Raw genomic sequence first — 22,004 nt, 5'->3', positions numbered from 1 at the left:
ATCACACTGTGACTTTTTCCTCCAGCTAGCTGCAGTCCAACAGCACTTGGTTGGATGTGAGCGCTCTGCTTTTAGACCTGGTGCCCCTTCTTCCCCTTCCCTGGTCTCTACAGGGCTGGAAGTTCCAAGGAGGACAGGGATAGGGACCCAAGTGATGCTAGGGTGAAGCTCATACTCTTAATTTATAGAGAGGGTTTTTTTTAGCCAATAGCTGAAATACTAAAGAGGAAGTACTAGATTACAGAGGCAGAAGGAGCAAGGAAGCACACGTGTAAGAAAGTGGCTCTTTTGCAATCATAATAAGACTGCACCTGAAGTTTGTTACCATAAATGCCAAGAGTATTAGGACACTGTTAACTCAGGAGAGGGGGAGCCTTACAAACCATCAAAGTACTCAAGGTCAATGTAATCCTCTGGGAAATTAGGCTGGGAAGGCTTAAAAATATAGAGACATACAGGGAGAAGGTCTGCTGACATATTTATGACTAGTTGAATCCTAAGCACCTATGAATTGCTTATTCACAAATGAATACCATAACATTTGCTGACCAGGCCTGGCAAGATGCGTATCCCATGCTGGAGTGACTGTGAGTAAATATTCTAACTCAAGAGTGGTTAAGTTAGGAGGAAGGCCCTACTTTAAAATTAGATTAGACATTACTTATATTTTTTGAAAGGGCAATATCAGGACATGCTGAAATAGAAATAATTCAGAGAATATTCACTTTGAAGGAAAGTATTCTAAATGCCAGTCTTCATGGACTTGTGCTCTCGACTAAATTCAGATGCACATAAGCAAAATAACAGAACTAGCTACATGAAGCCATAGATTAAAGCTCAAGCCCTCCCTAGCCTTAGAAGCATATGTGCTTCAGAAATAGGTCTCATGTTTCAGCAGAGATGGGTCTGCTGCAGCAGCCCTGCTCCCAGGTCTCTGAAGGACAAGGGGCTGTCATGGCATAGGGAAAAGAGCAACAGGCAGAACCAAAACACAGTCATTCAGAAAACTTCTGCTCATACATGCGCTATGTTGTATCCTCTTGGCCAACCCAAATTCTGAGGCCAAACTGAACTAAGATTTAGCCTTAAAATTTTTTTAACATACTTGCCTAGACAACCTACCACTCAATCAGAAACAGCACTAAAAATGAATTTAATAGGCATCGTTGGGCTAAGCAATCATTGTCAAACTGAGTTATCACCACAATCGTCTAGAAATTATAATTTCTCAGGCTGACCTTAGAATGTACCAGAAAAGGTACCTTAAAAATCTCCTATAAATTCCTCAGAAATAGCATACAACACTGTATCTCTAGGTTCCCCTCCTTCCTGACTTAGAGGGGAAGACAGGGAGCAACAGCACTTATTTGACAACTGCACCAGCAAATGACCTGGTTGATCTTCAGTAGCTAAGGTAATCTCTATCTATCTCCTTATCTACCAAATGGTGTAAATATAACTAACAGTAGTTAAAAGTAAGGGTTCTGGGCAGGGAATGTAGCTCAGTGGTAAAGCGTATGCTTAGCATACTGTCCCTGGATTCCATCCACAGCACCAAAAATAAGTAAAGGTTTTAATGTTGAATTATTGAAGCTTAAATCTCTCCTTCAGTCACTGAACTTAAATAAGTCACTGGTGGTTGTTGTGTTTTTTTTTTAACCTAAAAAGTATCTATTTCATAGAATTTTTGTGAGATTTCACCAACACAAAGTTCTCAGAAAATAGAGCGTATATAATTTTGCAGTTTTTCTAACACCAATCTTTCAGATTTGGCATGAGCATTTAATGAGACTATCTAAAGACACAAGAAGTATCTGTCAGAGAGTAGTTGCTCAAAAAGTGGTAACGTTGTTATTCAATGTGTTTTAAACAATTTTTATAGAGGGTGACATTGTTTTCTAATGTGGTAAATAGAGCATAAACTCTTCTATTTAATTGTTCATGTGTAGGCCATAATGTAGAACACCCAGTACTGGTGCCAAAGAGGTGGGGCTAGGCTTAGCTCCTCAATAATTTCCATCATCTCCCTTCAAACCACCCCTAATAAACATACACTAAGTAAAAACAGCTTCAAAACACACCCCTGAGACAACCCTGAGCCATATGTCATCCCTTACACCCTTTCTGAGCCGATTGCCACCTCAGAGCCTCTCCCACCACGAATTTCTGGAACTGTCCCTGAGGCAAGTGAGAACACTGTGAAAAGGTATATTAAACTGATATACGTGAAGGAAGCCTAGGATAATTCCACCTTTTAAATGCCTCCCCCATACACACACACACACACACAGTCACAACTGTACATAGATATCACGAAATGCCATATCTCTTGGTAGAAAGTATTTTCATGTGGGCAAATAAAATGAAAGGAGACCTGATTCTTGTAAAAACATATCAGTACGTGTGAAGAACCCAGGAAAACACTGCATTTCTTCCTCACAGACACCAAGCTCCAAAAACAAGTGGACAGCTTTAACCAAGTTGTTTCACAATTCTCACTCTGAAAAGGTCCTTGATGGCCCAACTAGAGTGAGAAACTGTGCCAGTTTGCCAGGGACTGTCCCAGTTTTAGTACTGAAAAGTCCTTTGTCCATGTACACCAGGACCGTTGGTCACCCCTAGCTAAAGCAGAGACGGTGAAAGAAAAGCTAGTTCTGTGTTGATTCTGAGCTCTCTGTTAGACCCAGAAGGAGAGATATAAATAGTGATTAAGTGGCCCCTGCATCTCAGGTGCCTTACAACAAGAAAGGCAATTATTTTATAATTAATATAATTCTAAAATCGGGAGGAACATACAGATTCAACATTAAAAGAGGAGCCAAGCATTTCTGGAGCTGAGGCTTTTATAAGTGAAAATAAATTTTTTTAAATGAGAAATTTCAGGAATTCTAGTCACTAAACTACGCTGCCCACCTCTTTCTTCCTGTTTGATCTTTGAAGATTAGCATTCAGTATTTTTCATGACATTTATATTGAGGAAGGAACATAAGATTATTAAAAGCAGAGAAACTCAATATTGGGAATGCACATCAAAAGGTCCTCAAGACAAAGAAGAGATCATATGATGTGAAACCAGAGTTACTAGAAGCATGTGTGCCGCACTTCGTTTTCTAGTTAACAGTGTAACATATGTCAAAATATGATTTAAAACACTTCTCACAGCTGAGTTGACATTTGGCGGTCCTCCCCATCCTCTTGCTCTTGAGGATGGGGGTTCAAGTCCAAACGAGGTTAACACTTTGTACTGGTACATATTCCTCGTGGATGAGGAAAACAGTCTTTAAGTAAAATGAAAACATCTGTTCAAGTCCTGAGGGAAAGAATTATTTTTAAAAGGAGGGGGAGGGGATGCCTGGTTTTAAAGCTGGAAACAACCTTAGTAATATCATAAATGTTAAATAATTGCACTGTCTACTGCCTTGCTCACCTAGGATGATGAAAATTAGTATGTGAGCCTTAGTTTGGTCTTTAATTTTAAAGATTGCATGCCCACACTTATCTCATTACACTGCCAAAAATTATATGTTAGAAATGATTCTATTTTACTATTAACTGACTTCAATTTCTTTTCACACTGGATCAGGGTAAACCCAGATCAGTAAGTCAATTGCCTTTTTGCCATATTACTTATCTTGGGCAGGGGCTATGTGTTCTGGATAAGAAGTTGTATGAGTTATCTGTTGTTGTGTAACAAAATACAAATTGAACATCCCTAATTCCAAAAATCCAAAATATGGAATTCTCCAAAGTCCAAGAGTTTTTAAATGCTAACATGAAGCTCAGTTCAAATTCTGGAGCATTTGGGAGTTCAGATTTTTGGATTAGGGATGCTCAATCAGTAAAGGCTATGCAAAGATTCTAAAATCAGGAAAAACAAAATCCAAACTCTGAAACATCTCTGGTTCCAAGCGATGAGAGATACTTAACCTGTACTACAAACTTAATATCTTGAAACAATATTCATTTATTAGCTCAATGTTTCTCAGTCTGATTGATGCATGGCCTGACGAGCTTCTCTGCTCAGGGTCTCACCACACATTGGTTGTTCTGGTCTGGAATTCAGGAGTTTTTCCAGGCTCATGTGGTCTTAGCAGAACTCATTCCCTTGCAGTTGTGGAATGAGGCTCTGGTTCTCTTGTTGCTGGTATCCAATGACCATGCTCAGCTCCTAAAAGCTGCCCACATTCTTTGCCACATGGCCCCTTCCATTTTCAAAGCTAACAACAGAGAATCTCCCTCACCTGGAATCCATTGCAAGTTTTGAGTAGCTGACTTCAGGAAGAGCCAACTCCCATTTAAGGACTTTCTCAAAGGCAAATGTGCCATATGACTTAATAACAGGAATAAAATCCATCTTATGCACAGTCCTGGGGGTTATTTTAGAATTTTGCATTTTGCCTTCTATAAAAGGGCAGTGCAACAGTTCTCTTTTCAAACCTTTAGGCCTTCGGGGGAAAGACCATGAACAAGGCCTCCTCCAAGCAATAGGACTTTTTTTTTTTTAATTTTTTATTGGTTGTTCACAACATTACAAAGCTCTTGACATATCATATTTCATACATTAGATTGAAGTGGGTTATGAACCCCCAATTTTACCCCAAATGCAGATTGCAGAATCACATCGGTTACACATCCACAATTTTACATAATGCCCTATTAGTAATTGTTGTATTCTGCTACCTTTCCTATCCCCTACTATCCCCCGTCCCCTCCCCTTCCAACTTCTCTCTCTACCCATCTACTGTAGTTCATTTCTCTCCTTGTTTATTTTCCCATTCCCCTCACAACCTCTTATATGTAATTTTGTATAGCAATGAGGGTCTCCCTCCATTTCCATGCAATTTCCCTTTTCTCTCCCTTTCCCTCCCATCTGATGTCTCTGTTTAAAGTTAATCTTTTCTTCCTGCTCTCCCTCCCTACTCTGTTCATAGTTGCTCTCATTATATCAAAGAAGACATTTGGTATTTGTTTTTTAGGGATTGGCTAGCTTCACTAAGCATAATCTGCTCTAGTGCCATCCATTTCCCTGCAAATTCTATGATTTTGTCATTTTTTATTGCTGCATAGTACTCCATTGTGTATAGATGCCACATTTTTTTTATCCATTCATCTATTGAAGGGCATCTGGGTTGGTTCCACAGTCTAGCTATTGTGAATTGTGCTGCTATGAACATCGATGTGGCAGTATCCCTGTAGCATGCTTTTTTAAGGTCTTCAGGGAATAGTCCGAGAAGGGCAATAGCTGGGTCAAATGGTGGTTCCATTCCCAGCTTTCCCAGGAATCTCCAAACTGCTTTCCAAATTGGCCTCACCAATTTGCAGTCCCACCAGCAATGTACAAGTGTACCCTTTTCTCCACATCCTCGCCAGCACTTGTTGTTGTTTGACTTCATAATGGCTGCCAATCTTACTGGGGTGAGATGGTATCTTAGTGTGGTTTTGATTTGCATTTCTCTGACTGCTAGAGATGGAGAGCATTTTTTCATGTACTTGTTGATTGATTGTATATCCTCCTCTGAGAAGTGTCTGTTCAGGTCCTTGGCCCATTTGTTGATTGGGTTATTTGTTATCTTATTGTCTAATTTTTTGAGTTCTTTGTATACTCTGGATATTAGGGCTCTATCTGAGGTGTGAGGAGTAAAAATTTGTTCCCAGGATGTAGGCTCCCTATTTACCTCTCTTATTGTTTCTTTTGCTGAGAAAAAACTTTTAAGTTTAATTAAGTCCCATTTGTTGATTCTAGTTGTTAACTCTTGTGCTATGGGTGTCCTATTAAGGAATTTGGAGCCCGACCCCACAATCTGTAGGTCGGAGCCAACTTTTTCTTCTATCAGACGCAGAGTTTCTGATTTGATATCAAGCTCCTTGATCCATTTTGAGTTAACTTTTGTGCATGGCGAGAGAAAGGGATTCAGTTTCATTTTGTTGCATATGGATTTCCAGTTTTCCCAACACCATTTGTTAAAGATGCTATCCTTCCTCCATTGCATGCTTATAGCCCCTTTATCAAATATAAGATAGTTGTAGCTTTGTGGATTAGTCTCTGTGTCCTCTATTTTATACCATTGGTCCACCCGTCTGTTTTGGTACCAGTACCATGCTGTTTTTGTCACTATTGCTCTGTAATATAGTTTGAAATCTGGTATTGCTACACCGCCTGATTCACACTTTCTGCTTAGAATTGCTTTTGCTATTCTGGGTCTTTTATTTTTCCATATGAATTTCATGATTGCTTTATCTATTTCTACAAGAAATGCCATTGGGATTTTGATTGGCATTGCATTAAATCTATAGAGAACTTTTGGTAATATCGCCATTTTGATGATGTTAGTTCTGCCTATCCATGAACAGGGTATATTTTTCCATCTTCTAAGATCTTCTTCTACTTCTCTCTTTAGGGTTCTGTAGTTTTCATTGTATAAATCTTTCACCTCTTTTGTTAGGTTGATTCCCAAGTATTTTATTTTTTTTGAGGATATTGTGAATGGAGTGTTTTTCCTCATTTCCATTTCAGAAGTTTTGTCGCTGATATACAGAAATGCCTTTGATTTATGCGTGTTGATTTTATATCCTGCCACTTTGCTGAATTCATTTATTAGTTCTAGTAGTTTCTTTGTAGACCCTTTTGGGTCTTCTAGGTATAGAATCATGTCATCTGCAAATAGTGATAATTTAAGTTCTTCTTTTCCAATTTTTATGCCTTTAATTTCTTTCGTCTGTCTAATTGCTCTGGCCAGTGTTTCGAGAACTATATTGAATAGAAGTGGAGATAAAGGGCATCCCTGTCTTGTTCCGGATTTTAGAGGGAATGCCTTCAACTTTTGTCCATTCAGAATAATGCTAGCCTGAGGCTTAGCATAGATAGCTTTTACAATGTCAAGGTAAGTTCCTGTTATCCCTAGTTTTTCTAATGTTTTGAACATAAAGGGATGCTGTACTTTGTCAAATGCTTTCTCTGCATCTATCGAGATGATCATATGGTTCTTATCTTTAAGTCTATTGATGTGGTGAATAACATTTATTGATTTCCGTATGTTGAACCATCCTTGCATCCCAGGGGTGAATCCTACTTGATCATGGTGCACTATTTTTTTGATGTGTTTTTGTATTCAATTCGCCAGAATTTTATTGAGGATTTTTGCATCTAGGTTCATTAGAGATATTGGTCTGTAGTTTTCTTTCTTTGAGGTGTCTTTGTCTGGTTTCGGAATCAGGGTGATGTTGGCCTCATAGAATGAATTTGGAAGAGCTCCCTCTTTTTCTATTTCCTGAAATAACTTGAAAAGTATTGGTATTAATTCTTCTTTAAAGGTTTTGTAAAACTCCGCTGTATACCCATCCGGTCCTGGACTTTTCTTGGTTGGTTGTCTTTTTTTTTTTTTTTTTTTAAAGAGACAGTGAGAGAGGAGAGAGAGAGAGAGAGAGAGAGAGAGAGAGAGAGAGAGAGAGAATTTTTAATATTTATTTTTAGTTCTCGGCGGACACAACATCTTTGTTGGTATGTGGTGCTGAGGATCGAACCCGGGCCGCACGCATGCCAGGCGAGCGCGCTACCGCTTGAGCCACATCCCCAGCCCGGTAGTCTTTTGATGGTTTCTTCAATTTCATCCATTGATATTGGTCTGTTCAGATTGTGTGTATCCTCCTGACTCAGTCTGGGCAAATCATATGACTTAAGAAATTTATCGATGTCTTCACTATCCTCTATTTTATTGGAATATAGGTTTTCAAAATAATTTCTGATTGTCTTCTGTATTTCTGTAGTATCTGTTGTGATATTGCCTTTTTCATCCCGTATGTTAGTAATTTGAGTTCTCTCTCTTCTTCTCTTCGTTAGCATGGCTAAAGGTCTGTCGATCTTATTTATTTTTTCGAAGAACCAACTTTTAGTTTTGTTAATTTTTTCAATAGTTTCTTTTGTTTCAATTTCATTGATTTCTGCTCTGATTTTAATTATTTCTTGCCTTCTGCTACATTTGCTGTTGTTTTGCTCTTCCTTTTCTAGGGCTTTGAGTTGGAGTGTGAGCTCATTTATTTGTTGGTTTCTTCTTTTTTTGAGGAATGACCACCAGGCGATGAATTTTCCTCTTAAAACTGCTTTCATTGTGTCCCATAGATTCCGATATGTTGTGTCTGTATTTTCGTTTATCTCTAAGAATTTTTTGATTTCCTCCTTTATGTCTTCTGTAACCCAATGATCATTCAGTAATATATTGTTCATTTTCCATGTGATGTAGGATTTTTCCTTCCTTCTTTTATCATTGATTTCCAGTTTCATTCCATTATGATCAGATAAAATGCATGGTATTATCTCCACCCCTTTATATTTACTGAGGGTTGCCCTATGGCATAATATATGGTCTATTTTTGAGAAGGATCCATGTGCTGCTGAGAAAAAAGTATAGCCATTTGATGATGGTTGATATATTCTATATAAGTCAGTTAAGTCTAGGTTACTGATTGTGGTATTGAGATCTATAGTTTCTTTATTCAACTTTTGTTTGGAGGATCTGTCCAATGGTGAGAGTGGTGTGTTGAAGTCTCCCATAATTATTGTGTTGTGGTCTATTTGATTCTTGAATTTGAGAAGAATTTTTTTTATGAATGTCGCAGCACCATTATTTGGTGCGTAAATATTGATAATTGTTATGTCTTGTTGGTGAATGGTTCCTTTTAACAGTATATAATGACCTTCTTTATCCCTTTTGATTAACTTAGTCTTGAAGTCGATTTTATTCGATATGAGGATGGCCACCCCTGCTTGCTTGCGAGGACCGTGTGCATGGTATATTTTTTCCCATCCTTTCACCTTTAGCCTGTGTATGTCTTTTCCAATCAGATGTGTCTCCTGGAGGCAGCATATTGTTGGATTTGTTTTTTTAATCCATGATACCAGCCTATGTCGCTTTATTGGAGAGTTTAAGCCATTAACATTCAGAGTTACTATTGATATATGGTTTGAACTTCCATCCATGATTGATTGTTTATCCTTTTTTTAAAAAAAAAAAAAAATTTTAGTTTGTTTCACCATGGTTGTCTTTCCCCTCGCCCTCTGTCTTTACTGAGGCACTTCCCACTGATGGTTTTGGTTATTGTTTTTCATTTCTTCTTCATGTAGTGTTTTGCTCAAAATGCTTTGCAATGCTGGTTTTCTGGCTGCAAATTCTTTTAACTTTTGTTTATCATGAAAGATTTTTATTTCGTTGTCATACCTGAAGCTTAATTTTGCTGGATACAGGATTCTTGGTTGGCATCCATTGTCTTTCAGTGTTTGAAATACATTGTTCCATGACCTTCTTGCTTTCAGTGTCTGTGCTGAAAAATCCGTTGTTAACTGTATTGGTTTACCCCTAAATGTAATCTGTCTCCTTTCTCTTGTAGCTTTTAATATTTTCTCTTTGTTCTGTATATTGGATATCTTCATAACAATGTGTCTTGGCGTTGGTCTACTGTGATTTTGTGTGCTCGGTGTCCTGTATGCATCTTCAATTTGTATATCTGTTTCCTTTTTTATTTCTGGGAAGTTTTCTGTAATTATTTCATCCAGCAGGTTACTCATTCCCTTGGTTTGAATCTCTGTACCTTCTTCTATCCCGATGACTCGTAAGTTTGGTTTCTTCATGTTATCCCATAACTCTTGGATGTTTGTCTCGTGATTTTTTACCAGCCTTTCTGAGTTGGCTAGACTCTTTTCAAGATGGTATATTTTGTCTTCATTATCTGACGTTCTGGTTTCTACTTGCTCCACTCTGTTAGTGATACTCTCAATTGAGTTTTTAATTTGGTTTATCGTTTCCTTCATTTCTAGAATTATTGTTTGATTATTTTTTATAATCTCTATCTCCTGATAGAGATGCTTAACTTCTTCTTTTATCTGTTTATGAAATTCATTCTGAATGTGTTCTTTCGCTGCTTGAATTTGCTGTCTTGTATCCTCCTTAAGGTTCCATTCCATCTGTCTAAGGTGTTCCTTGAGTTCTTTATATGACCATTTTTCTGATGACTCCACGTCCTCCTGAATATTTAGGCTGTCCTGCATTGTTTGTAGTCCTTTTCTTCCTTGTTTTTTGAAGATGCTCATGTTACTTCTTGTTCTGTTTGACTGCTGGGTTACTGTTTACTCCTATAAATTAATTTGATGTTTGGGAGGAAAGGTATTTGAAGGGAAGGGGTGAAGTCACTAAAGAGAATGAGTGTAGGCAGGTAGAATTCAAGGAAAGGGGGGATAAGAGAAATGAAAAGACTAAAGAAGAAAAAAATAGGAACTAAAAAATAAAAAAAATAAAAAAAATAATAATAATAATTAAAAAAATAATTAAAAAAAATTTAAATTAAAATTAGTAGCAAAAAAAATTTTTTAAAAAATATTTTGTAAAAAAAAATTAATTAAACAACAAGAAAGAAAAAAATGAAACTGAAAGAAAAACTCAAATCAAAAAAAAAAAAAAAAAAAAAAGGAGAAAAGAAAAAAAAACCTAATAAATGCCGTCTTAGAGTTTGATTAACTTCTCTTCCAGTAGGTGGCACTTTGTCCACCAGGCCAAGTTTCTCCTGTCAATACGCGGGAACCAATCACTGTGCAGCAGCTCCTCCCAGACTGGGCGAGTCTCCAATCCTGAGTGTCTAGGGCCTCCTCTTGTGTCTAGTCACTTCCCACTTTTTCTCTAGCCAGGCCCCTCTCACCACAATACTGGCTACAAGCCAGGTCTGCTGCTCCCGGGAGCCCTGTTTTCATGAACGACTGATCACACTCTTCCAGTTTGCCATTCCCTCAGACCCTAAGTTTGTAGAGCTTGGGGCTGAGAATCCTCAGCGGATTTTACTTGCCCTCCTGTATCCACTTCCCCGTAGCTGGTGCAAGAGACCTCAGCAGTCAGCCCTGGTGGGAGCGGTAGATCCACGCCGCGGGGACCCGCACCACCTCTGATTCCCTCGGGCTGGCTGTAGCACTCGTGGGAGAGCTGGGAGGGGCCCTTGCGGGAGAGCTGGGAGTGGCCCTTAAGGTTTTCCCGATGTGTGGAGAGGGAAGGCTGTGGGATCACACACCTGTAGGTGTCGGTTTCAACGAAGTTATCTCCTCCACAGCAGTCTGATGACGTTGTTTCCCTTTGCTGGGCTACCAATGCAACGGGTGGGTCCTTACTGTCTCTCCCAAGCCCCGTTTCAAACCTGTGGCCACTACTTATGAAGGCTCGGTAGGCATTTACCTTCGTATGATGAGAAGGGCTGACCAGTTGTTTCAGCCGGATGGATTAGTGCTGAGTCATAGCTGTTTGTCTGCGGGAAGCAGGTGACCGGGAGTTTGAATTCAGCGGATCAGGGCTCAGTGCGTGTTCTCGGTTCACTTGGATTTTAAATTGTCTCTCATCTTATCAGCTGTTTCATTTAATTCGGCAGCTCATTCGCGCGGTGAAGAGTCTGCTCTATGATGCTCTGTGGGAGGCGGTGGCAGCAGCGGCGGCGGCAGCGGCCTTCGGGACCCCCGGAGAGGGGGTGCGGGTTGGGGGAGGGGAGGCGGCGCCTTGGGCCGCGGGGGCCGGGTACCGGACACGCGGGAGAGCGGGCGGGGTGGGGGAAAGAAATTGAAATCTAGATTTAGAGACTGAGCTTGGGAGGAGAGACAGCTGGGGAGAAGCAAGGCGGAGAGGCGGAGAGGAGAAGGAGATGGGGCCAATAGAGCCGTGCACCTGGGGCTGCAGTCTTACTGCTCACGCTGAAGTCGTGATGGATTCCCTCGCAATAGGACTTAATCTACTGTCAACGTGAAGGAATAAAAGCGGTAAAAGACCATTTATTTATTTATTTATTTATTTATTGTTGGTCGTTCAAAACATTACATAGTTCTTAATATATCATATTTCACAGTTTGATTCAAGTGGGTTATGAACTCCCATTTTTACCCCGTATACAGATTGCTGTATCACATCATTTACACTTCCATTGATTTACATATTGCCATTCTAGTGTCTGATGTATTCTGCTGTCTATCCTATTCTCTACTATCCCCCTTCTCCTCCCCTCCCCTCCCCTCCCCTTTTCTCTCTCTACCCCCTCTACTGTAAATCATTTCTTCCACTTGTATTATTTTTCTCTTACCCCTCCTTTCCTCTTATATGTAATTTTGTATAACCCTGAGGATCACCTTTTATTTCCATGCGATTTCCCTTCTCACTCCCTTTCCCTCCCACCTCTCATCCCTGTTTAATGTTAATCTTCTTCTCAAGCTCTTCATCCCTACCCTGTCCTTGGTTACTCCCCTTATATCAAAGCAGTCTTTTGGCATTTGTTTTTTAAGGATTGGCTAGCTTCACTTAGCATAATCTGCTCTAATGCCATCCATTTCCCTCCAAATTCTATGATTTTGTCATTTTTTAAAGCAGAGTAATACTCCATTGTGTATAAATGCCACATTTTTTTATCCATTCATCTATTGAAGGGCATCTAGGTTGGTTCCACAATCTTGCTATCGTGAATTGTGCTGCTATGAACATCGATGTAGCAGTGTCCCTGTAGCATGCTCTTATTAGGTCTTTAGGGAATAGACCGAGAAGGGGAATAGCTGGGTCAAATGGTGGTTCCATTCCCAGCTTTCCAAGAAATCTCCATACTGCTTTCCAAATTGGCTGCACCAATTTGCAGTCCCACCAACAATGAACAAGTGTACCCTTTTCCCCGCATCCTCTCCAGCACTTGTTGTTGTTGGACTTCATAATGGCTGCCAATCTTACTGGAGTGAGATGGTATCTTAGGGTGGTTTTGATTTGCATTTCTCTGACTGCTAGCGATGGTGAGCATTGGTAAAAGACCATTTAAAAATAATTACTTACTAGGTGATATTTTTAACAACATACAGAGTACTGTAAATATATTCATAATTTGCAGAAGTCAGAGACAGTTCTTAATGAATGCGTAATCTAAAAGAGAAGAAAGAGTACACGTTTAGTTAACAGACGTGTAGATGGGCACTATTTTATACAGCAGTGGTCTGGCTTTTTTGGATTTACATTTGATGGAAGAGACTCAATAACAGGAGGAAATTACTGCCAATGAAAACAAGAACAAAAAACACAGATGCACACATATATTTCTAGCAACTATTGAGAGCAGCAATGATCTATTCAAGAAGCCCAGAGTGCTCAATGGGATATGACACATCTGCAAGGCAGGGCAGCCTGAAGGTTAAAAGCATGGACTCTGGAGCTGGATATCTGGGGTTTTGCATCCTGGCTCTGCTTCTGTCCAACTGTGTAACCTAGGCAAACTATCTGGTGTCCCTATGCCTCAGTTTCCCTTATCTGTAAGTTAGAATCATAAGTGTAACTACTTCACAGATTCGCTTTTGAGGATACAATTAATTCCTGCTGAACATTTAGAACAATGTCCATACCTGGGAAGTGTTAACTGTCATTTTCTCTATGCCAGGTAGTAACCAAAACCCTGAAGGGTGTTATTTCTTTTAATCCTCACAATGATCTTGTAAGTATTATCACTGGCTCATAGAATACACGAAAAAATGTAGGTGTAGGAAGCTAAGTAAATTTTTCAAGATTCATAAAACACAGGTATGCCAGGATCCAACCCAGGTCTGTCTTGAAAGCACCTGCTATTTACCATCAGGTACTGAAACAATGGAAAGCCTACAGGTAGAGATTTATTTTCCTGATTGAGTTGATAAAACAACAACAAAAACAAAAGCAACCACAAGAACAAACCTGATGACCAAGGCAAAGAAGGGCAGGCTTAGGAGTGAGACATGGCAAGATCATGATGTCAAGTATATCATGTATGAAAAAAATGTTTATTAAAACCAATACTTGCTGTAATTAATGGAAGGTGATTCCATTCCAACAAAAGTATCTTCAGATAAGTCTCTGCTATAAATTTACTATTGCAAATGACTCATATCCGAACAGCTGATGCTATTAATTATAGGAGGTGAACGTACTCAGTCACTACATGCATGCCAGATGCCAGATAAACATACATGTGGGCTCACACACACATATTTCCTCTTGCTCCCTCTTCTCACCAAAGCCCCAGCCCCATTCCTCAACTCAGGAGCCTCCATAACCAAAGCACATTTCCTACTGACTTATGAGCTAAGCTACTTTAAAAAATGCAGGATGCTGGCCATCTAGTGAATATAACTGTGAATATGTTTAGCAGCCCCAGAATATAATAGTGCCAAGCCCCGGTGGGCCTCCAGCAGGGAGCTCTGTTTTTTCCAACAATTCCACCCTCAAAATAGTCCTGGAATTCCCAACCTGTTTGTCTCCAATCAGTTGCAGGATCTTTTGAATTTCCTTTACCTTCCTTTTTTGTGTTCTGGGGATTTTGCTTATAATCTATACTCTCATTGCAGCTCTGCAACCCCTCTGCTGTGGTGGCTCTTGACCTCAATAATCAACCCTTCTTTCATCCTTTAGTTCCACAGATGATGGCTTTCCCTGTTTGTCAACCTGCTCCTGAGTTTAACCCCCTATGCACCATGGGGCTGGCCAAGTTCCCCTGGATTACCCACCCTGACACATCTCATCAAAACCCTTCCTCTGCTTATGCCTAACCTAGTTCTTTCTTGGAAGGTGACTCTCCGTGACCCCAGAATTTTTTTTATCTTGCTAAGTTCAATTCAGTCAGCATATTTGATTCCTCCTCTTAGCCAGGTGCTTGTGGCTGGGAATGTAGTGACAAACAAGTGACCATGCCCTTAGGAACTTACATTCTAGTGGGGGAAAGAGTCCCACAAACAGTTTTTTAAGAAAAAATTGGTAATAATAAACAAAGATGAGTCCAGGTCATATCAAAACACAACCCACCCTGGTGATTCAGGAAAGTTTTAAGGAGGAATTTATGTGTTTGGGATGTGTAAGAGTTGAAAATGAGATAAAGAAGAGGAAGGAAACCCAGGTAGAAAAGATGGCTAGAACCAGACAAGATGGTATATACGGGAAAAAGACATGTAGCTGAATGGTGCTGGTACCTCAAGTACAAAGCAGAGTGGGCATCGATAAAGGAAGGGGTAGAGAGGTAGGCTTGGCACTGCCATGCTAAGAAGCTTGAATTTAAGTCCAGGGTCTTATGCTTTTTACATCATATACTATTAAAATTAATGAATTGCATGGACCCTGTTTTGCTAAAAAGAAAAGTCCAAGGTCACATACCATATCCATACACCCCCAGAAAGATGATTCACATTCAAAATGCTGAAGATGGAGATGGCTGGGGAGCTGAAGTGGTCCCTTTAAATATTTTCTCTTTGTATCAGGGATTGAACCAAGGGGTGCCTAACCACTGAGCCATATCCCTAGCCCTTCTGACATTTTTATTTTGAGACAGGGTCTCACTAAGTTACTTAGGGCTTGCTAAATTTCTGAGGCTGGCTTTGAGCTTGTGATCCTCCTGCTTCAGCCTCCCAAGCTGCTGAGATTACAGGAATGCACCACTGTACTTGGTCCTGTTAAATAGTTTAAGCAGAAAATCATCAGATGACCTAGTAGTCTAAATATAGTACTATGATATGCAAGTCCGTAGGCAAGAAGTACAGTACAAAGATGTTCTGTGCCTAGGCAAGCAATGACAAGGCTGTGAATTGGGGTATTGATGGTAAAACTTGAGAAGTTATGAAGGCAGTAGATCTTGATGAGTGACTAAATGTGAGCCATGAAAAAGAAGAGTCAGAGATAATTTCAGGTTTTCAGCCTTGAAAATTTGGGATAGAAGGTTAGTTAGGAGAAAGAATAGTTATTTTCTTTTTTGACATTTGAGTTTGTAATACCCTTGGAACAAGCCAGGTAATAACCAGGCATTTGGGTATATTAGTCTGAAGTCCCAAGGAACAGTCAAAAAGGTGTGTGAGGTGGTCTTATTAGAATCTATCAGCTTTATTTTCATAAATGCTACCTTCTAAAAATTCACAGCAAAGAATTTTTTCTTTTACTTTATCTACTTTAACATGTTTCTCCCTAAAACAAAATTCTAAACAAAAACAAAAGATTATTATTGAGCAACATGGTGAGTATAATTAATAACATTTATTTTATTATTGAAAATGGCTAAGAGAGTAGGTTTTAAGTGTTCTCATCACAAAAAAAAATGATAAGCGTGGGAGGTGATACATGTGTTAACTCCATTTAGCCATTTCAAAATGTACACATATTTATGTGGTACATGAAAAATATAAATATCAGTATTTTTAAAAAAATACAAAAGAGGGGCTGGGGATGTGGCTCAAGCAGTAGCGCGCTCGCCTGGCATGCATGTGGCCCGGGTTCGATCCTCAACACCACATACAAACAAAGATGTTGTGTCCGCTGAAAACTAAAAAATAAATATTAAAATTTAAAAAAAATACAGAAGATTCTGCATTTACTATCACAATATTCCATTGGAATGGAAGAAGGAATTGTATAAGCAGCATAATATTATTGAGAAACATAATTAAGATCTCTAAATTTAATCCATTCTCTTCTCACTGAAGTATTCCTTTCTCCACTTTCACTTTACATTACCAGTCCTACATAAATCCAATGGGATTGAAAGAAGGCCAAAACAAAATTCAGTTTCAGATCTTAGATGATACTTTCATAGAAAAAAATCCTTTGTATTCAGTTCTATGAGACATAGGATCAAATCATTTCATTGTGCCAAAATTTATATATTGATGAAAATTTCTAAGCTACTATACCTGAACATGAAATAGACTGTGGAGCTTTCCAACTGCCCCCTCTCCCTCAATTTATTTTTCACAGATCAGCTGTTTTGTAAATGTTTTGCATAACATTCTTCCACTCAAAATGTCCAATGGATTTCCATTGCCATTAACATTAAACCTAAACTTCTTGCCATGTACTCTCCCACCCTGTCACTTCTCTCCCACAGCCCTCCCTTGGTTCACTTTTCAAGATAAATTTGTTCCTGACTCAGAATTATTGTATTTTCCTCAGTTTCTCCCAGAACTCTCTGCCTTTAGTATTTCATATAACAGGTTCCTTCTCATCTTTTGTGTATGAGGTCAAAGTTCCACTTCTTATAGAGGCCTTCCCTGATAACCATTTCTAGCCTTTAACTCTCTACCCCACTTCCTCTCACATTACTGTTTTATTCTGTACATAGCACTTATCATGATCTGAAATTATAATTTTTCTTTTGTGTATTTGTTGTGGGTTTGGATACAATCATACCTCAGTATTACAGTGGATACTTTCTGGATGCTCCCCCCTCTACAAAAATTCATGTTTGCTCACATCCTTTACCAAAAACAAAAAATTAGTGCAGTATTTGCATATAACTCAAATGTTCTTCTGTACACTTTAAATTGTCTTTAGATTATTTATAATATCTAATGCAATGTAAATTGCATGTAAATAGTTGTTACACTGTATTGTAGAGGAAATAATGAAAAATGTCTGTACATATTCAGTACAGATGCAACATAAGTATTTTTCCAATTATTTTCTATGTGCAGTTGGTTGAATCCAAAAATGCTGATCCCACAAGGACACAGAACCTGCAGATGCAGAGGTCTGACTGTACTTGCTTATTGTACATTGGAGCAATAATGAGTCACTTCCTTTGAATTGTTCCACAGTCTGTAGAATATGTGCTTAATCAATATTTATGAAATGAACTGATTAAACCGATATCCCATTTCTATAAAATTAGTAAGTAAATAAAGAAAGCCCTCTGAACAAAGACGCCAGGTTCTGAGTTTGGCACAGGGAATGAGGAGTGCCCAGCTTGGTGAAGAGGAAAGGCAATTGTGAAACAATGTGGTAGTGTTAACAAAGAGGCAAACATAGGGTCTCGTGGTGAGAACGAGAGGCGCCTAATTGCGTTTTAAAGATGACTTTACAAAGTCATGAAATCTGAAGGATGAGCGAAGAGGAAACGGGGGCGAGAAACATGGAAAAAAAATGTGGTGCCAAGTAGAAGGAACAGCAAGAGCGAAACGGTGCAGGAAGTGATGGGAATCTGAGGACTTTTACGCCGTTCCCTATTCCTGGAGCTCTCTCCCAGGGCAACTGGAGGACTCGATAACATCATAGTGTATGAGATTGGGCTACGAATGATACCTCGCCTTACCAGCCAAGAGGTTATGAATAAACCCAAATCTGTACCTGCTAGTCACTTATTACCGAGAGTCCCTGATAAAGAATTAGGAAGGCTAATTTCGGAGATGCACTTTGGGTGAAGGTTTCCGTGACTTACAGGCTGGGTCCTGGAATCTCACCGCGGACCCCCCAGTGCGGAGTCCTAGTCGGCGGACTGAAAGCGGGGGGGGGGGGGGGGTGTCGCCTTGACCACGGATTTCATTGGCCTTTCAAAGTGAAACTGATCGTTGATTGGCTGCGGAGATATCCAGCCGCTACACCCCGCCGTTGATTGGATGAGAAGAGGCCATCCTTCCACCACAGTTAGACTTTCCCTGAGTCCTGTTGCTGGGCAACCGATTTGCTTCCTCCGGCTCAGCGGACACCTTGTCACACCTGCGAAGCCAAAACCACAACTTGCTGGGACTGTCTTATGCCCACTCTCCTCATTGCCACTTTAAGAGCCAACAACCCGGGTGGTCCCAGTTGCTCATCCAAATTTGTGTTGGGAGGGTGGGTTGGCGCTGCAGTAACACGCCGCAGATGGGTGAGACCCCAATTTCCCTTCTGGAAGTCTTCCTCTAGAGGAGTCAGAATAGGAAAAGAAAAGTCATTGTTATATCCCAAACTAAGAAACCGTTTATCTTGGGAATGTTCTGGGATTCTAGAAAGCGAGTGACCTCTGAGACCTAACTGAATGTAGATGGATGATCCAAAACCTCAGGCAGGAGGCTCAGAGTAAACCTGAGGAGTTCGCAGTCTACCTGTGAACAGTGGCAGATCCTCTGCTGCGTTATCATGTACAGCAGAGCTTACATCTTGCTGGAAAGAGACTTAAAAGAGTTGAACCAGAACAATTTTGTGGTAAGTACTGGGGATGTGGAGGGATTTGTTTTTTCACTGGTTAATGATTTTTAAAAAGCAGTTTAATCCGTGTTTATTCTATAAATCATAATTTAATTAAACCTAATTTGCCACTATGACATTATTATTTACCAAAACTATTTCATAATACTATTTCTTAAAGATAATTATGGCTAACAATTTTAAGCATATTGTGCTAAGTAATTTATTGTGGATTTAAGCCCTGAGTATTAGAATCTATCAAGTGGTAAGTAACTAGTAGGTTCAGGGTTATGCTCATTAATTACAATACTATAAAATAAGCAGTATTTAATTTTACCTACCAGAACCTAAGTTTTTAAAAGATTCCAAAATGATTTGGCCCAATCTGATTCCAAACACCATACTCTTACCCTTGTGTTCTAGTACTGTCTAATGCATTTTTACCAGCACAACACACCAATACGTTTCTCTTATAATTTTATCTCAGAGGAATGAAATATCTTTGCCCTACTTTGCCACCAATGAATTGTTGGAATGGGTGTTGGCCCAATTTATGAAGAACGTGGATGATAAGAGGAAAGAGGTGTGCTTAAGAAAAAGTCTAGAAAGAAAGTCACTCTTAGAAGGAAGATACAGAATGCTACCAACAGTTGCACTGTTATTTCCAGTTCAGTGTGGTCTGTTTTCACCATGCTATAAAAGTAAAAAGCTCTCACTGAAGATATTAGGAACAGTTTATCAACAAACATCCCAGAGGCATAGACTTAGATTTCATATTGTTTCTGCTCATTGTGAACTTTCTGGTTCTCTAGCGAAGAGAACTCAATGAAGGGATATATAAACACAGATAATATAGATAAGAGAGAAGGGCTGGGCTGGGGTTGTGGCTCAGTGGTGGAGTGCTTGCCTAGTACAGTGAGGCAGTGGATTCCATACTTAGTACCATATAAAAAACAAAATAAAGGTTAAAAAAGTGCAAAGCAGAAATCATAAAGAGAGAGGGGGGGGATGGAGGGAGGGAGATGCTGTTCATCCAGGCAAGCACCTAACAAACATGTTTGTTCAGAAATACTTATTGAATTATTTAAGTGTATTCCTCAACATAATTGATTGGTAGGTTTTCTATTAAACACATTCTGGGCTCTTCATTGGAACAATACTTCAAGTAGAGGAAAAGATGTTTTTATATATAATTGTAATATTGGACTTTTTCTTAAAGAAAACATTCCTACTTTATGCCTTCCATATAGCATCCATATATCTTTAAAAAGCTTTGAAGAAACATGGGCTTTCTAACTATTTCATACTTTTATAATTTGAATCTTAAATTGGCTATTGACACAGACACTGTATAAGACACGAACACCAATCTTGATCTTCTAGTTTCCCTTGTGATTTTTAATTTTACTATTGCATGAGTTCCCTAGAATCTACCTTAACTTCAATGCAATAAGGCATATAATACATCCCCAGATCAACTGATAAATAAACTTGTCAACCAATAAATAAATAAATAAAAACTTTTAGAGTTTTTGGAATTCAGTATAACCTGACATCTGATTTTCAAAACTGCAATTAATAATCTTTTGTCTGCTTCTGTATTGTTTTTTTAAAGGGTATTACTGCTTTTCCTATAACTGATGATATGCTGAAATGGCAAGCTGAAATTGAAGGTCTACAGAATTCAAGTTTGCATGGTTTGTGTTTTCAAAATCTGCTTTAAATTTTTTTATATCATGAATAGTCTGTATCCTTTGTGTGTGTGTGTATATATATATATATATATATATATATATAGTTATATTAATTTTCTGAAATTCTTTATATGTTTGAATTATACCAATTCACTAGAATTCTAAAATATTCACATTATTTGCAATATAGGAATGGTTTTGCTATTTTTAAACATAGATTGAAATTCTAGATTTTTTTTTGCCAGATCTTTTTATTTTGATGCCGAACATTGAACCCAGGGACTCCTTCATGCTATGCAAATATTCTAACACTGAGCCACACCCTCAGTCCCAATGTTATCACATTTTTAAAAAGCAAACACAATAAAGCATATTAATTAAGAATATCTTCTAATGGTCTTTCAGAAGATCAGAGAATATCTATTAAAATTCCTATTGACTTTCAAAATCCCAGTTTCTTCTCATTTTACCCACTATGATTTTCCCCTAAATTTCCATAACAAATTCTTAAGAAGACTGACTGGATCACTGTAAACTTTAATGACCATGTGTTCTTTCAATCATGAGTTAGCAAGACAGATTCCTTGAGTGAGGCAGGGGAGATAAGCTGATAATTACAGTAAAATATAATTTGTGCTACTAAGAATTTTGAACAGAATGCCTAAGAGGGAGTGATTGGTGAATTATGCCTGGGAGAATCAGGAATGTCTTTCCAAAGAAGTGACATTTGAGTTGAATCCTGAAGAATGTTTAAGAGTTTGTCAGGTTCAGAAGAGGGAAAGAAATTCAGGCAATCAGCACAGCAAAGCTGCAATTGAAAGCAAGAAAGGGTGAAGCAGGTTCTGGTGACTTTAGCTTTAGGGGAACAGAGGTGGTGGATACAAAGGACTGATGGGAAAGAGGCTGCAAACTAGTACAATTAGGTTGTGAAGAATGTTATAATACCCAAGGGGGTCTATGCACCATGAAGCAATTGACTTAAGCAAACCATCAGGAGAGACTCCAATGTTAATCAGATTGGAGTTCACCCGCACAAAGTGGCACTTCAATAAAATTGTTTATTTCTACATCATAGGATTTGTTTTACAACTGACAATAGAATTTACATCGGAGTACAATCTTGCCCCTCCAGTTGTGAAATTTACAAAAATTCCTTTTCATCCAAATGGTAAGGACTAAACTGAGATTTTTTTTTTTTTAATTATCAGGGGCTCTGTGTCTACAATACTTATTCTTTATTAATGTTTAATATAATTATGTTTCTTTTTAATAACTTGAATATGATTATGTGTTTGTTGGGGAAACTGTGAAATTGAAGACAAAAATTATGATCACCTTGAATCCTAATGCAAAGAGATATTACTTTTAATATGTT

At 38.8% G+C, this 22,004-nt stretch overlaps 1 protein-coding gene across 1 annotated transcript in view; it reads left to right on the top strand.

Annotated features, from left to right (window-relative positions):
* Positions 1-18,887: 18,887 nt before the first annotated feature.
* Positions 18,888-22,004, top strand: part of UBE2U (ubiquitin conjugating enzyme E2 U) — a gene marked incomplete at both ends in the record, with an annotated part of 46,687 nt that continues 43,570 nt past the window's right edge. Inside the window, 3 exons of the mRNA XM_081306343.1 lie at positions 18,888-18,953; positions 20,551-20,632; positions 21,705-21,797. Coding sequence (XP_081162469.1) covers positions 18,888-18,953; positions 20,551-20,632; positions 21,705-21,797 — 241 coding nt within the window. The remainder of the gene's footprint in view (positions 18,954-20,550; positions 20,633-21,704; positions 21,798-22,004) is intronic.

This window comes from Spermophilus citellus (genome assembly GCF_964194105.1).
Source record: "Spermophilus citellus genome assembly, chromosome: 9".
NCBI classification, from domain to species: domain Eukaryota; kingdom Metazoa; phylum Chordata; class Mammalia; order Rodentia; family Sciuridae; genus Spermophilus; species Spermophilus citellus.
This window is presented reverse-complemented; position numbering and strand designations above follow the sequence as displayed.